The 17,191-nt window shown below is 37.0% G+C and overlaps 1 protein-coding gene across 1 annotated transcript; it reads right to left on the bottom strand.

Moving 5' to 3' along the window:
* Positions 1-1,494: 1,494 nt before the first annotated feature.
* On the bottom strand, positions 1,495-12,681 carry PTPDC1 (protein tyrosine phosphatase domain containing 1). Its single transcript, XM_059823212.1, has 10 exons — positions 12,597-12,681; positions 9,680-9,851; positions 8,791-8,871; positions 8,450-8,568; positions 7,532-7,669; positions 5,658-6,859; positions 4,748-4,933; positions 2,659-2,769; positions 1,701-1,845; positions 1,495-1,586 (listed from the first exon to the last, which is right to left on the bottom strand). The coding sequence occupies exons 1-9, from the start codon at positions 12,679-12,681 to the stop codon at positions 1,729-1,731; spliced, it is 2,211 nt and encodes a 736-aa protein (XP_059679195.1). The 3' UTR covers positions 1,495-1,586; positions 1,701-1,728.
* Positions 12,682-17,191: the final 4,510 nt, after the last annotated feature.

The following is a 17,191-nucleotide window of genomic DNA, read 5'->3' as shown; positions in this document are numbered from 1 at the left end:
TCAGAAAGATTATTCTATCTGGATCTAATAATACATGAAAGTCCTTGGTTAATTCTTCACAACAAGGGTGGTGAGGCACTGGCACAGGTTGCCCCAACCCTGGAAGGGTTCAAGGCCAGGTTGGACGGGGCTTTGAGCAACCTGATCTAGTCAAAGATGTCCCTGCCCATGGCAGAGGGAGTTGGAACTAGATGATCTTTAAGGTCCCTTCCAATCCAAACCCTTCTATGATTCTAATTATACCAATTTAAACAATACTAAGCTGGTTTCTACACCCCAAGTGTGTAATACCAGGAACTGGTGCCAGCTATTCGGACCTGTTAACTGTAACAAACTGAAATAATTTCCTGGGAAACTAAGACACCTGCAAATGCATCTTAGTATTCCCAAGTCGGACTGCTAAGGTACGCTGGCTAATGTTAAACTGCTTGTTATGTTGCCTTGCCTCTTTACAAAGCTGCTTTCATTTGTGTGATTCATATGCAGTATTTTACTTTCAAGTGTGCTTACTTTAGGATGATTCTGCTAAAGTACTTGCTTGGATCTGAATTTGATATATAATCACCTAACAGTTGAAGCATGTATAATTTATATGTATTTTAACCGGTCTATCTTTAACTGTAGATATTAGTCATCTACAGTATAGAATAAAAATATTTTGGAAAAGGACAGATTCTCATTTTACTCAAATATATCAAACTGGATGAACTGTTAATCCTGCAAACTGGCACTCCAGTTCAAATCCTAAGGTTGTAATCAAAAACTCCAGTTATGATGACATCCCAGTTGTTTCTGTCTTGTTAGATAAAAATGCCTCTAAAAAGTGTATTGCAGAAACAAATGATTATTTTTTAGTATTATTATGCTACACTTATTTATGCAAGGTTTTGCTGAATGTAAGTACGGACAGAATTATATCCTTATTAAGGCTTGATAATTAAGTGTTTTCTCACTTAAAATAAGATCTATAAAAGTTCGGCTAATCAGGTAAAATTTTAGTCTTATTCAAAGCACTTAAAATGCCACAATCACTTTTCTGTTAAAAACACTTTAAAGCTTTCTTAGCCAAAAAAGTCTAAATTAAGGCCTTGATAGCTTAATAATCAATACACTTAATATACTTCTCTACTGCAATGCTTTTCAGAAACACATTGGTGACAATTATTTAAGAGATCTAAAGGCAAAAATTACCTGCTGTCAATAGTAGACCTCAAGATCTGTTCATCATTACTCTTAGCCTTATTTTAAAATTTCTAAAAGGAAAAGGAGTTTAATAAGTTCAGTCAATATTTATTTTCTGCAAAGTAAAATCAAATAACATTAATGTAAACATACATAATACATAAATATTAACTCAATCCATTAAACCTCTGTGTACCATGGCACTGAATTTATGGCAATCATGTAACTTGAAAATAATATTGCTTGCCAATGAGAGGGCTTTCTAAATCAATAAATACATTTGAAAACAAGAGAACAGTTCACAATATAAAAGCATAGTACCTGAAACCAAATGCTACAGTACGGTCACACAGGAGCTGTTCTTTAGAACTGTGTAGATAGAACAACTGTCACTAAAACTCCCTCTAAAAAAAATAAAATGCTTTGTTAATAACTACTATTACACAAAGTTAGGTAAATCATGCCAGATAGCACAAAATATAGTAGGTGGAAAGTGCAAAATCATCTGGGAGGCCCACCTAATTCTTTGGTATAGCTGTGCAGAAATCAAGAGGGATTCTCTGTTCCTTCATCGAACCTTTTTCTTTTTTCTTCCAGTGTTTGTTTAAATACTTTTTTCAAGGTATTGTAAACATACGGTCCATTTTCAGAATCAAAGCTTGTCTAATAAAAGGGAGAAATTTAAGTTCAGTTGTTAAATACATGTCAAATGGCAAAATGCAAAGTAGATGACCAACATTTTTTAAAAAATTAAGATTTATCAAAGAAAATACGTTTCATGATTGAGTACGTAATGCTAAGTATTCTCAATCTTATGCTGACTAGACATTAAAACAAACTAGTAGAAGGAGAAACAACATGATTCTTTTAACAGGTGACATGTCTGTAGATTTACAAGAGATTAGGAAGCAGTATGATGAACGTTCTGTTCAAATAATTTCACCTGCTGAATCTGAGAAGAGAGCAGCTCTGAGCTGAGCAATAGCAAGCTTAACCTGTCACTGTTATTAAATGATTCCAAAACCAGAAGTTATTTATACACATCCTATATTAAGGGCCTGAAACATAACTGGACTGCAATGTAATTTCAGAAAATGATTTAATCTGATGGAAAGACTCCAAGTAGTACAGAACCTACCAAAGCCTTTGGTAAGCTACTCCCAGTGACTAATTATTCTCACCACTTAAAAATTATCTTTTCCCTAATTTGTAGTCCATGAATTGGCAGTGATCCTGAAATAGAAAATTAAGACTAACGGATTAAGGCTGCAGTGACAGAACTTAATTTCGTTGAGAGTATTTCCTACCCTTTATGTAGGCTGATTATTATAAAATGTAAACTCTGAAACAGATAAGCATGAGTACACTAAGTGCGAAGGAATTACTGTAACTTCTCTCACAGAAGCCTGCTCTGTTGATTCACCCTTCATGATTTAAAAGAAATAAATACGATGTCATGGACAAATGGTTACTTGCCTTAGTGAAAGCTTTAATAGCACGAGCCAGTAAGGCCTCCTCCACATCAACTGGTAGCGTTTGCAAGTTCACCACACAGTGTAAAATACAAAGGATAGTCTGACACTGTTCCTGGTGGGTAAAAGGAACAGCAGCTCATTAGAAGAAATATTTTCATGAAAAACATTTAACTTTCAGGTTTTGTTAACTGCTGTTTAAATACCACACTGTGTCCTCATGTATTGAAACCTTCAGGTGTCGGAATTGGGGAGGGAATTCTCACAAGCCTAAAGAGCGTCTACATAATTATTACAGTCATGATGGGAGAAACTCTTCTCTTGTGGTGTACCACAAACTGCTCCAGAAATTTCTAGGTCAGGTGTGCATATGGAGACTTGTTTTTCTAGGTCCCCTACACGAACAGTAGCATTCATGTGCCTTGGCACAGAAAAAAAGTGGGATTTGACCTTTTCAGCCCAAAATGCTATGCATGTTTAGGGCTCTTTCCCCAACTAACACAGGATGATCTGCATTCTCTCTGTCCTACCAAGTCTCCTTCACCATTAAAGGAAGCTTGCAGAAAGACACCTGGGCAGTGCTAGCAAGGATGCATAAAGAGAGCAAGAGTATATCTTCGTGGCTGCTAGTTCCCAACCCTTTTCCAGGGGAGACAGATCCCCAAAATAGCACGTCATTTAACAGTAAAAATTAAATTAAAACTTGAGGGATTTCTGGGAAGGGCAGCTAAATATGCACCAGTACATACAGAGGGCTCACTGGCTGGAGAGCAGATTAGCAGGAAGAACCTGGGTGTCCCAGCGCATACAAAATTGAACGTGAGCCAGCAACGGGCCCTTGCAGTAAAGGCAGCTTAAGAGCATCCTGAGCTGCATTGTACAGAGAGTTGCCAGCAGGTCAATGGAGGTGACACATCTGGAGTGCTGGCTCCAGCTCTGGGCTCCTTGGTACAAGGACATCAACATACTAGAACTAGTCCAGTGAGGAGCCACAAAGATAACTAAGGCACTGGAGCATCTGTCATACAAGCAACCTGCTCTAGTTGACTCTTTTGAGCAGGGCAGTTGGACTAGAAGATATCCAGAGGTCCCTACCAACTCAATTATTCTGTGATTCTGAAATAATATAGGATAAGGTAAGATAAAATTAGTATTTTTATATTTTAAAAAAAACATCATTCCTTTCCCATTCATTTATAACAGGTGTCAAGCAGTTATTTTTCATTTAATACAAATAGAAAGGTAAAACTCTGATAGAGTGGAAGAATGCTTCCGGAAAAAACATTAAGTTTTTAGATGAATTCGGGAATTCTGAATGTCACGTCAAGAAGATGGTGACTGCACATAAAGTTCTGACCACCTATGGATTAGAGCTGTATTCTTGGATATCTGGAAGCTGTTAAAAGGGGCCCTGTTTTCTTCATAAATACTTCGGAAACAAAGAACTCCTAAAGAATTAGGAAATGAATTTGTGTAATTAAGAGATCAAGAATAGAGTTGGGTTTTTTGGTTTTTTAATTTTGCTCGCATCTAGCCCTTTGGGGAAAACACAATTAAACAGTTTGGATCAGAAGTACCTGTTTTTCATAGGGATTTCAGAACACAGATGGCCACAGTTCTGACTTATGTAGAAGAATTTGGCCTGGCTTCCGATTCCTTGAATTGGAAAATTCTTCCTATTCCTTGCCCCAGCTCTTCCAAAGCTGATGGATTAATATGTTTGCACAGCAAATACGACAACCATTGAACACAGCTGCCAGATGTGACATTAACGAAAGCCATACATCGAATGACAGAGAAAAGGTTTCTCATCTTTGCCTCTGGATCTCAAACTGCAGAATTTGCAGGGAAATTTGCTGAAGCTGAGCTTCTACTGAATGGTGTTTGAAGATAGTATCTGGTATTTTTCTTCTAATATTCATCATCACACAACTCATACTACTCAATACCAAAATAATCCTCATTTTAAAGAGATTGCAGTTGCCTCTTAGAAGCGCAATTCCCTTGCCTAAAGGCCATAAACGAATAGTTTAACGCACATTAACAAAATGTACTTGGCAGTTAAAGAATGACTTGACATATATAATACCTACCTTTCTCAGTAAGTAAAGTGCATCCTGTGATTCTGTGCAATTTTTTGCCAGCATGTCAATATCATCTTTGGATATAATAGGTTCTTTCAGCTGCTCTATCCAGGACCACATCAAGCTACAGAGGATAAAAGGATCTCTCTCGGTACAGATTTTATCCCAAGCTCCATCTCGAGAATTCAGTTCTTTCTTAAAAGAAACAAAACAAAACAAAACTGAAAACGCATCATCTATTCAGTTTTGCCAACATTCTCTTCGACTGTAGCAGTACTTGGCTGCTTACTTTCCAACAAAAAAAGAAGACTTAAAAGTTACAAAAAGAAGTATTTCTATTTTTTTCCAAAGCATCAACATTAATCAGCAGTAATACAAGCGATGCTTTAAAACAGAAGGATGACATAAACAGTGCAGCTCAGAACCTCCCAATTATCTTCTAGAATACATAAACCAGCTTTGGATTCCAACTTCAAAGCAAATGTTGATAGGAGGATTTGGTTTTGAATTTCTACTAAATTCTTTTACTTTTACACACAGAATCCTCTGATTAGTTCTGAGAAAGCACTGATTAAAAACAACGCAGCTCTGCCTTAAAATCTGTAGTACTTTTACGCTACCAGCAGCCAAGTTACAACCACAGACAACTGCAACAATTTTCATTAGTTAGTAAAATGAATGAACACAACCAGAAACAATGTTCTAACCTCCTGCTAGAGACAAAAATTTGTAGGTGCATTTTGCTTGCTTTTGAAAGAACTGGCCCATAACTGACAAATACAATCATTCACCTAACCACAGTATAAACTGGTATCCCAATGTGCCATTTCAAAGCACATAGTGGCATTTTTGCCATTCTAGGAATTAACCTAGATGAGATATGCAAGAGCCCGTAACATTGAATCAAGTTAAAAATTACCTGCCACATTTCTACCTTCTGCTTCACTTCTTCTTCTTCCAGAAATTCATTTATATCTGCCAGCGCTTTTGCTGCCAAAACTCTTCGGGCTTCCAAACTTAATTCTGACTGCAAGACAATGTGTGGAATTGCCTCTGACACATGTTTGCTACCTTGGCTCTCATATCCAATGGAAAAGTTCACTTTAGAAGAAGAATCAGAGTCCTCGGAGACATAGACTCTTCTGCTATACGTATTAGTCTTGCGGTCTTTTCTATGACCAATCTCACTGGCAAAATTATGCCTTGGCGTTCCAGGTTCCCTGGTATTGTGGATAGATGCTAGACCTGAAGAAAAGGTTCTGCTGCGCTGTACTTCTTTGGTAGAGTTCCTTCTGTGATAAAGTGAGGATCCATCTTTTCGTCCACCCAAATTAAATTTACCTTGACTCCAGAACATACACGTATTACGCACTAACGCTTCTTTGTTTAAATCCAACTGTGGCTTTTGTTCACCTGTGGCAGAGCATTCCTCACCGCTGTTCTGCTTAAGTTTGTTGCACAGTAGTATCTGAGCAGGTACTGTCCATGCAGTATCTCCTTGTTCTAAAAGAAACTCAGTTCTCCTTAAATCTGACTCACTATAGCTTAAACGCCTTTTCAGATGAGTAAGAGGTTGAAGGCATTCGGCATTCCTTCGTTTCCAAAGAGGATCACATTCATGTCCCAGAGAGAAAAGAGAATCCTGGGTCTCGAAAGTGGACGAGTGAGTGTGGGAGGAGTCCAATGTATCACTGTCCTGCCTTGTGAGTTCTCTATCTATCTGTGTGGATGCCAACTGAGAAACAGTCTTTTCAATTTCAGCTGAGAGGTCTGCTATATCTAACAATTCTGCCTCTATCACTTGCCTGTTTTCAGCCAAGTCCAGCAACAATTTGCAAACTAGATGAATAAGTTTTGGCACGTTTTTGAGATGCCTACTCTCATAACCATGGAGCAGATGTCTCTGACGGGTCAGGTACTGGGACAGTGTCACTGTGTGTGCCCTGGGCTCACAGCATGCAAATACATTTCTCAGAGGAACCAAAAACTGAGTGAATTCTCTGATGCATAATAACTGCCCTCTAGTCTGAATAGAATTAGGCCTTTTTGCTCTCACAAAAAGAATTGCTTGATCAGCACTCATTCTTGTTGCAAAAACTAAGTAGCAAGCTATTAGAACACCTGGAAAATATAAAGACAAGCATTAGTTGAAGAACTATCAGACTAAAACAAATACTCAGTGGAACTATAGGATAAAAATTACTATAGGTAAAGATACAGGCTTTATGCCCTCTATTACGTGATGCTGTTACCTAAGTATAGTTGCATTTATTGGACCACAAGATAGCAAACCCATTCTCACCACACTTTCAGTGAGAGCTAGTTTCTCACCACAGCATCTCTAGGAGTTCCATCGTTTGTGAACACAGGAGCAACGGTGGCTTCTACAGGAAGCACACGGGCAAAAAGGTCTTGAAAGAAGTAAATGACATTTTAGCTGCTCCGCCAAATCTACCTGATTTAACGAGTGGCAAGTTTGTAAACATGTAATAAATACTGGACAATGGAAGTGTACTGGGTGAATTTTTCCCATCAAAAAGAAGCTGTCCCATTTGAATGTAACATGGAATTATTATACAGATTCAAAAATTTTCTAACCTTACAGGTTTCTGGTTTTAATATTCTAAAACTGATCTCCTCTAGTCATTCAGATGATTTTCATAAATTTGTTTAGCATTTTTAACCATTTTATAGATGTACTTCTTGCAATGATATAGAATCTAAACAAGTTATCAATAATTTATAACCAGAGACTGTTTTGCATCTCTGTTGATGTTGCAGTAGAGCACATACCTGTCCGACCAAGTCCTGCGTGACAATGAACAGCTACCCTCCCTTCCTGCAAGGCGAAAGCCATGACTTTTACCATATCGAGTATAGTAGTGAGAGATGCCACTCCATAATCTTTCCATCCAAAATTATAAAAATAAACTAAAATAAAAAAAAAAATTAGTTATCTTCTGTCATACCAAACATGACATTTTCAGTACTATATGCAGAGGAGAGATGACTAATAATAAATGACAGTACTAAAATTGCATAATGGTTCTTAGAATCTGACTACATGTAATTTGCAAGAGACTGTTCTCCCATTTCAGCGTACGCTTGCTATTGAAATTTGATAAACACATAAAGCCAGAAAAGATTTGCCAAACTAAAGTTCAGCTAGAATTAAAAGGTGTAACAAAACTGAGTGATTCATACAAAAATTACTGAGCTATATATAGGTAGAGGGTATTTTTTTGTTTTTAGAAATAAAAGCACTTCTTCAGTCAAAAGCCATTTCTTACAGAGAGGCACTTTTTCTCATCTCACTATAATATGAAAATACAAAAATACTGTCAATACAAATGTCCTCAAATGAAATAACCTTTTATACTCTAGATAAGAAAACACGAATTGTACCAGAATTTGAAACGCCATTAATGTTTTATATATTTGTCAACTGAGGAGAAAAAGGAAAATTTAACTAGCTGTTGTCCTTTCTTTATTCTAAACACCTGAACATAAACCCTCTGTCTCACTCTACATACATATGATCTTCAGTAACGTGTTACTCACTCTCGATTATATTTGCCAAGTTTCACATTTACATCCCATTTTGTGCAATGTTTCTTACATAGCTGCTGTTAACACACAGGAATTCAATAAAAGTATCTTTACGTGCCAAAATCAACAATTAATGAGGAACAGCAGCAGGAGTGAACTTACTTCCAGCCTCCATAAAAGCTTCAGGAAGGTAGGTGAAGCCGCTTTCTTGTTCCAGTGGATTCCCACAGCTTGCATGCTCCCCAGGACACTGAAGGTTAATTACAGTTTTTATGCCACATCTTAAGGAAGGAATAGATGAGTCAAAATATTATATGCAGCCAAAATCTCATTATCGCTTATTTTCTGAAACACATATTTATTCTTAGTGGAGAATAAATCTTTACCTGTATATCATTAAAATGAAAGGATCTTTATCAACAATACAAATCTATGTTGAAAGAGAAAATGGATCAGGAATTACACTAGTAATGCCTACAATAAGTAATAACTAAATTTGTTACCTTTCAAACTGGTCAATAATGTTATACTTTTCAATTAATTCTGTTGAGGGTCGAGCCATAGCCAATATATTATCTGTTATCCTGAGAAATTAGAAAAGTAGATAACAACATTGTTGTTAATAATTTCCTGGGTATGAATCTACCAAAATAAGAATACTATGTTAGATTGAAGAAAGACAGAAATACCTTGCTGATTAACTAGAAATGATTTTTTAAAAAATTCTACTATCATATAGTTTTAGTGACAAATCTTGTTAAGCTGATACTGACGTGACGTATCAAAAGACCATCACTAGAATTGTTTAAATGCCAGGCCAATAAACATATTAAAAAATTCCTTTCAATATCAATCTGGACTCAGATCTCTGTTTGGCCCTTTAAGGTTTGTATGCTTCTGAATAGCACTTGCTGTTACCAAAAAAAATCAGTAAGAATGTAAAGATACATTTCATATGAATATTATTGCATATGAATATGCTTTTGAACACATACCTTACATTATTTCATCTTCAGTAAATGTTTTTACTTTCAAATTCTATTATGAAGACATTTTAATTAATTTGCATTTTAAATCTTAGCAAGAACCGTCTATAACCCCGAACAGTTGGGTTTTTTTAATAATTCATGACAGATAGGTATTTATTCTTTTGGATCTGAACCAAACTTATTGTAAGTCAACAGAAATCTTTCATCATCTTTGCTGGGCTATGTACAATGGCCAGTATGGTTTACTGTTAAATTGTAATTCTGAATCAAGCTATCATTATGTTTTATACTTAACTTAGCAGTAGCTGATTTAAAAAAACCTCATTGTTTTCCTTTGAATTTTCTCTTTTAACAAATACAACCGATGCAGTTACATTTAGTGAGAGTAAATGCTGCTTATTACCAAGAAGAGTAGAGCCCTTTAATGGCTTGCTCCTGGTCACTCCACCGAGCTGGGTTTTCATACTTGCAAGCACGTCCACCACATGCCATTGAGCACTGCATGTGACCAGGAATGACATGGCGAAGGCGCTCCCCTACTTTAGTGTATTTTGCTGTTGGACGCCTCGAACTTCCTACAACACAGGAAAAAATAGCTTTAGGAATGAAGCTTGGAAATTCATCTCCACTTTAAAAGTATCGGTTCAACCTTAAATTGATGAAGTTACAAACAGCATAAATATATGGAATATATATTTAAGGCTCATTTTCCAACACAGACTTAAAGTAAGGATTCTGAAGGGCAAGATTGCTTGTGTTACTGCAGAAGTTGTTTCTTCTCACAGTAACTTTTGTTTTTCTGATGAAGCTAGCGGTGTGCGATATGCTTTGCAACAGAAAAAAATGTCACAGTCCTCTTCCACCTGAAATCAAAAATACTTAGCCATATACTTGGTGTAGGTGTGAATGTGTGCTTCTGTTTTATCTGTTCTTTATAACTGAGCTGTTACTGTGAAAAGCATGTATTAATCCTTGAATAAGGAATCACTGAACAAAATATAAAATACAGTAAAAAAAATTAAAACCCAGTATTTTATGCATATACATATATATATAGCTAACAGAACAAAACATATGAATTTAATACCAAGCAAATACCCACAACTGCCAGCAGTCTGAATGAGAAGTACTTTACTTTTTTTTTCAGGAAAAGTTGCATCCAGGTCCTCAGGGCTCAGAGACGATACCGCCACCATAACCCGGTGAGTGGATGATGAGAGTACCTCTACAACTGAGCTCCGGCGCCTCTGAATGATGCGAAGAAGGGGATCGGAGGAAGAATGCCTCCGACCCTGGAAAAAGTTGCTAAAAATAGTCACTGCCGAACGCCTTCGGGGTGAATCCTGCATGACTGACCAGCCCCAGCTACCACCTAGGAAGGCTGCTGAGGACGCACTGATAGGAAATCCAAGTTGCTCAGTGCTGAAGTTGCAGAGAGCTGTGCATCCTTCTGTATGCTCCAGCAGCTAGTCAGCACGGGCTGAGCTGTCTCCATAGTAACTAACAATGAAGGCGCTGCTGCCAGCTATCCTTGGGGCTGCTCCATTCTATAGGAATTGAGTCTGTTTGGGACAAACTGTTCCTCTGCTTGACGAAAATAGTTGCATTTCAAGCAGATAATTTTGAAAACGGACTGGGAACAACCAAAACATTTTCCATAAACAATGCGACTATTTAGTTAGTTGTAAATAACATGCATTCAGAACTCGCTAAGACACAACATACTAGATTCCAAAGAACAATCAAAATGTCGCTGGAAGCTCTGCTTCCTGAGAAATCTGTAAGCAAGTACATTATACTCCCCCACCTCTTGGTTTAACATTCCACAAACACCTCTCCTCCTCCACTTAGTTGCTCCAAAATGCATCATTAGCTCTGTAATCATTGGGATTAGTGTGTTCCTACTGAAATGGTTCAGTACATAATGAATTGCAGACTGTTCGCTCTGGACCATTCATATCTTCTAACAAAACACAATTTGTTATTCAAAACAAAAGGCTGGGGTTTTTTTTCCAGGGCACAGCTTTTTTATTAAGCAAAGCTGTTAGCCCTACAACCTGAGGTAATGCAGATTATGGGGAGAAAATATATCAGTTGAGTGCTTTAGGCTTTTGAAGGCAGATATTAGGTGGCAAATTGCCTCCCACTTTGCTTCCAGTGTGCTAAGAAGAATGAGCTGGCCAGAAAGATTGCAACACTCTCAAAAGCACAAAATTCTCATGCAACTATGCGGAGAACAGATTATAGCAATGCTAAAAAAACTTTGTCATGCCATTGTCTGTGCGTTAAAGAGAGAGAAACTGGGGAAATCAAGAAAACCCACCATAACTTTATTCAATAAGAAAATTAATCTCATTGCATTTTCCTAAGGATATACACTATCTTCGGTCTGTGTTTGACATTTCTTTTTGTACTACGAAAACAGTAGCTCTTACAGAGGGATTCGTGTAAGAGAAAGCACTCCTGGTAAAAATTCATCAGGCAGAAATCTACTGTTTCTTCTAAGTACTGAACAGGAATTGAATGACTGAATTTTGAATACTGCACCCCAGCTCTTAAAGAAACACAGTAAGGTTCTCTGTAGATACCAGGCCTGGAACATCAGTGGTGATGTCATATGAGAAAAGGAAAATTTTGAGGTGACTCCATTAGCTGTTGTCTCAAAACTCTGACAATTCTAATTCAACAATAGAGCTGATATCAAGAGGTGAGGAAATATTTAAATGTGTTTTTATTTTGGGGGTTGGGTGGAAGAGAAAGGAGATGAAAAAGGCTATTTCAAGTGCTACCTATACCCATGAAACATGAAAAATGTTTTCTAATGGATTATATTGCTTTCTTATATTTAATTCTTTTTCTCTTCCCAGAAACTTTTCTTCAGTATATATCAAATGATAGTGGAGCCAGCAATGAGCAAAATAAAATGCTGCACATCATTATTTTCCTACTGAATCTAGCAGGATTTGCAAGTACTCAACCCAAAATAGTAAGAAAGAATTACATTCCATAACAGTTTAAATACTTTATTAGAAAGGGGCGTTTTGTGGAAGGCACGTTTGTGTTTTCAGGCAGTTTCTGAACACAAAAATCACAGTTTCTTCGATTAAGAGACCTGACAATATAGAAGTTACAGAAAAGCTCAACACATTAACACATCATGGTGATGATAAAGTAATGCAGTTTGGTGTTGTTATAGACATTCTATGTTTATAATTGGGGATAATATTTCTGGGGTTTTTAATTTTCTATGGAAAATAATTTTTTTTTCAGAATATCTCTAAACACTTTTTATAAATGGCGTATCAGAGAAAAATTATTACCTGAACTCATATTTGCAAGATACAGACTGCTCTCTAGCAACGAAGAATACGGTAGTTCACTTTGCAGCAAAACTCCTGCAGCCATTGCAGTACCTGTTGAAACAGTAATATGTTCATTGAAAACCTACAACAGAAGCTCAAAAATGCAAAATAAAGCTGAGTGCCTGACACCTGGTTATAGAGTCGTCCAAGGCTTAAGATTTGGGCAGTCAGACATGGACTGTACTTACTTTTTGGTGTATAGTCACTTTAAAATCCAACTGTCTGTCCTAGCAATTCAAAAGTTTAGTTGACTGTGTGTTTCTAGCTCTAGAGTTTGGCTGATTAGGTACTTTATAACCGCATGTTTTACATGGACAGGAATCACTCAACTGAAAGCATTTAATGTAATGCCATCTTGATTTTTCTTAAATTCTTAAAAGTAAACATATGATCGGAGATCTTGAACTGAAATCTTGCAAGGGGCAGTTTCAGCCAAGTTAATATCATAATGGCAGCACGATTTCTAGATCACACCATTTATAATTTTAGTTGACACTTGCCAAACAGACTACCCATAAGTCTTGCACCTTCTCTGCTCTCTTCCCTCTGCTCATTTTTAGTCTGTTGGCAAGTCTGAAGTCACATATATGAAGATTCTCCTCTAACAAGAAAACTGAACACAAGACTCTGTCCAAGCAGAAAACAGTTTTTTCTCATGCTTTAATATAATTTCTAATACAAGGTAAGTCCTGCTCTGAAGACCTATCTGACAAAAAGAAAGCTAAAGGAAAGCTGTACATGTTAACGTATTAATCAGTCACTGTGATGTTTAAATAAACCATTTACATGGATCTTGAGTGCAAATTCTTACCCAGTATAAGATTACTATTCTGTTTCTCTTATCTCTATAGGAAAACAGTTGAAAGTGTAACAAAAAGGATTTTTTTTTATCCCAAACTAAGTATGGCTGTGCTGTATGTATAACTATTGAAACTTTTCTAAATAGACAAACCCTAGGTCCCAAATTCTGCAAAACCAATATTAGGATTCAGCAGCATAAATAGTGTTTTAAAAGACAGATTTGCTTAAAAAAAAAAAAAAAAATAGTAATAGTATTGTGGGGATTAGGTGGTGTAACAGTCCTGTGCTGTGTTGAAGTGTGGTGTTAACTGCTTGCCCTTCACTGTCCATTTTTTATGTATAATTCTGCAGAATTGTTTTTAAAGTAAATATTTAAATATATTCAAATAGACTTTAATTCATTCAGATATTACATTATCTACCACATAGTTGAATAAATTGAAATTATTCTTCCAACAATGCTAGTGGACTTTATTCCACATCAAAGTCATCTATACACCTCTGCCCTTTTCAAGACGCTTAGAGGTGGAAACAGAAGACACATACATGTTAATAACCCTTTAGTACTGCTGTATCAGTCGCCTCAAAAAGATGAGAATTACATTTGTCTGTGAAAGCCAAAAGGCCTTTTGAATCTTCAGTGATGCTCAGAAATGCATTTCTAATGTAAATGTATTAGTAAGACTAGGAACTAAGATCAATCTTAAAGAAGATTAAAGAGTATCTGGAGCATTTTCTACTCAGCTACTTGATCATCTGACTCTGCACTTTTAGAAGTCAATCTCTTAATAAATAGACAGGAATACTTGCATATAATTGCATTCTCTTTGGAGAAGCTCCAAAACAGCTTTATTTTTTTTTTCCAGTGGACTTTGAAATCAGTAAGGGATGGCTTTCATGATCAGAGGAAACTTTGTAGCTAAAGAAATAACTTTATTTTATCCCCAGAAATTCTTTTTGGAGTTAATAGAGTTGAATTAACAAATATCATTGGTTTCTATTTCTCAGAAAGTTCTCTTTAAATAGTTTGTCCAGATAATATACAAACATTTGCAAAAGACATTTCTCATTATATGGGCAGCGAATCACCACCAGTATGACTGTTCAGTTTTCCTACTGCCTCGTACTCAAGCGTTAGAAAAAAATGAGATTAAATACCAGAGATACTTCCATCATCCAAAACTACTCTTTTTTTAAAAAGAAAAAAAACAAACCACAGATTTCAGGCTGACAAGGACTCTTAACTGAAAAGGGAACAGATGGAGATTAATGCAGGAGGTAATATACCTACAGTATTACAAAATACTAGCAAGATAATTCTAAACAGCAGAAGTAAACAATGTGTATATTTGCTGTGTAACAAATTAGACCTCCCTCAATTTTACTGCAGAAGATATACCAAATCTGTATTTCCTGTTCTGTATAACCAGGCAGTTCCAACTGACTTAAATATTTTGTCTGCATGCCTTTCAGTTTGCTAAATTTACTTCCTGACAGGTGTTTTAAATTCCAGTGTGATCAATGTGAGCAATTCCCTTATATTTATTTCTGAAAAAAAGTGAAGTAAGACTGTGACAAATCACTTTGCAGAGTTATATTGCACTCCCTTGAACAGATGTAAAATGTTGTAATTTGAGACAGGAAGTGCTATTTCAGTGTTGATGTTACTAGCGAGGAGTATTACATTCCTGCACAGCTAAAAACAGCGTTAAAAGTAAAAATAGTGCTTGGGTAAAAGAAACAACTCTCTCCCGATTCTTCTATGTACTTAAAAAGGTCCTCTTCAGCATTGTGTTCATCACATGAACACTTGATAGATGCTGTAGAAAAAACCAAGCCTGGAGCGTTATTCCAGGTCATGGTCCTCATTAGCTGTCTGAGGGAACTGAGTCACAAGCCTTGTGGTAATCACAATACCACCTTAATCAGATCCGCTCCGTTAGCTCTGACATGCATTTCTATTGCCATGACAGCAAAGAAGCTGGTCTTTTAATCCCTGTTTCCCAATTCAAGAAATGGAATGGTGTCTCAGGTCATGTTCCATCACAGTTTGTTTTATCACAGGAAGCGATGTCATCAAGCGTGCATAAACAACACAGCTAATGAAACCAGAACACAGTAAAAATAATGTTGGCATTGTTGGCTGACTGAAGTAAACAGCAGCACCACACTGCCCAAGGAAACAAGGGTCTCTTGAAATCACGATAGACCATCAGATATCAAGCACTAAGGGGGATATTTCAGGAGGTCCCCTCCAGGTGTGGATTTTATATTTGTTTTGATGTCTGTATGTATTTTTGAGGTGGGTTTTTTTTTTTCCCACTTTTGAGCAGACCAATTCCTAACAGAAAGGATGTTTTCCTGTTGGTTGCACCATCGATTCACTTGTTGCATTTGGTAACAGGACAGCTGTCAAGTCCTACTCACTGCTTCATACATGCAGAGAGGTGACTCTCTTGCAGAGGAAATAGTACAGGCACACTGTGCTGTCACAGGTGAGATCACTCTGTGCTTCCACTTTCTTTTAAGGAGTGAAGCAGCCTCATGTCCACAACCATTTCCTCTGGAATAAAAGCACTTCTCTTTGTAAAGTTACAGGTTGAGCAGTAAAGTGCCATGCAGCACGTAGGACAACGGGTAGATCAGGGATCCACAACGAAGCAGGTTCTGCAACTAACTGGTGGGCAGACTTACAAAGGAAGAGCATAAAGGAGGCATACCTTACTGGTTGACACCAGCAGGCTGCAGGATGAACTTCGCAAACTAGCAATGGGGTTAGCAAATTAGCAACTGGCTTAAGGGTCACTCTGCCTTCTATCACAGAAGATTACTTTTTAGTATTTCAGGATCCAGAAATCAGTGGCTTCCAGTCACTGGGCTGAATTTTTGCTCCAGAATGAAGTGAGAGAAAGGAGCAATGTCTAATATTTTAGCAGCCAAAAACAATTATACAGACAAAAAGTGATGAGACAAGAAGATGCTGGTCTCACTCTACCTTAGCAATTAAGATGGTTATTTAATAGATGCAATTACTATATTTTACTTCAGAACACATTTTCAAAACAGAGATAAGACCTTGCATTCCAGACTGGAACGATTCCAGCTGGGGCAGTTCAGCTGCCAGCACGAACAAGTAATCCTATTGTAAAGCTCCCCACTGCATTTCTGTGGAACTATCTACTAATAGGGAGGTCCCATCTCTCCAGATTCGTGTGGATTTGGTAACCGACAACACAATGGCAGACCACACATTTCAAAAGATTACAGTCATGTATTAACATGAACAAATCTTGACTAAGCTTTCAATTTTAAAATATCAGTGTATAAGAAAAGCTATTTTAAACCTCAAATATATTCATACAATATAGGCAAATGTTGATGCTTATGCCTGCCACATAAAATTTTGAGGTTATTTTCACTATTTTTACTGTTTTCTAAAGTGTTTTTGTTCTCTCCCTGCTGCAGTCATGTGTAAGTAACTACCCAGTAGCCAAATTTTTAAAGGAACATAGTCAACTAGAGATGCAGGTAGGGGCCATGTCAGCTTAGTACCCAAGCACTCAGGTAACACCTCTAAAATTTACTCCATGGTCAGATTCTACAGGTACTATCTTCCTGAGAAGCTCTGTTTTTGTGAGCAGTCCCACAGAAGTTAACAGGGTATTTGTCTCAACGTAAGATCATATGGGATAACGTTTCATTGCCAAAATGCAAAGTTCTGCAAACTGCACTAATTAAGATGTTTTAGATAG

This window comes from Gavia stellata, chromosome 12, assembly GCF_030936135.1.
Source record: "Gavia stellata isolate bGavSte3 chromosome 12, bGavSte3.hap2, whole genome shotgun sequence".
NCBI classification, from domain to species: Eukaryota; Metazoa; Chordata; class Aves; order Gaviiformes; family Gaviidae; genus Gavia; species Gavia stellata.
Note: the sequence above shows the minus strand (reverse complement) of the source record. Positions and strands in the feature narration are given on the sequence as shown.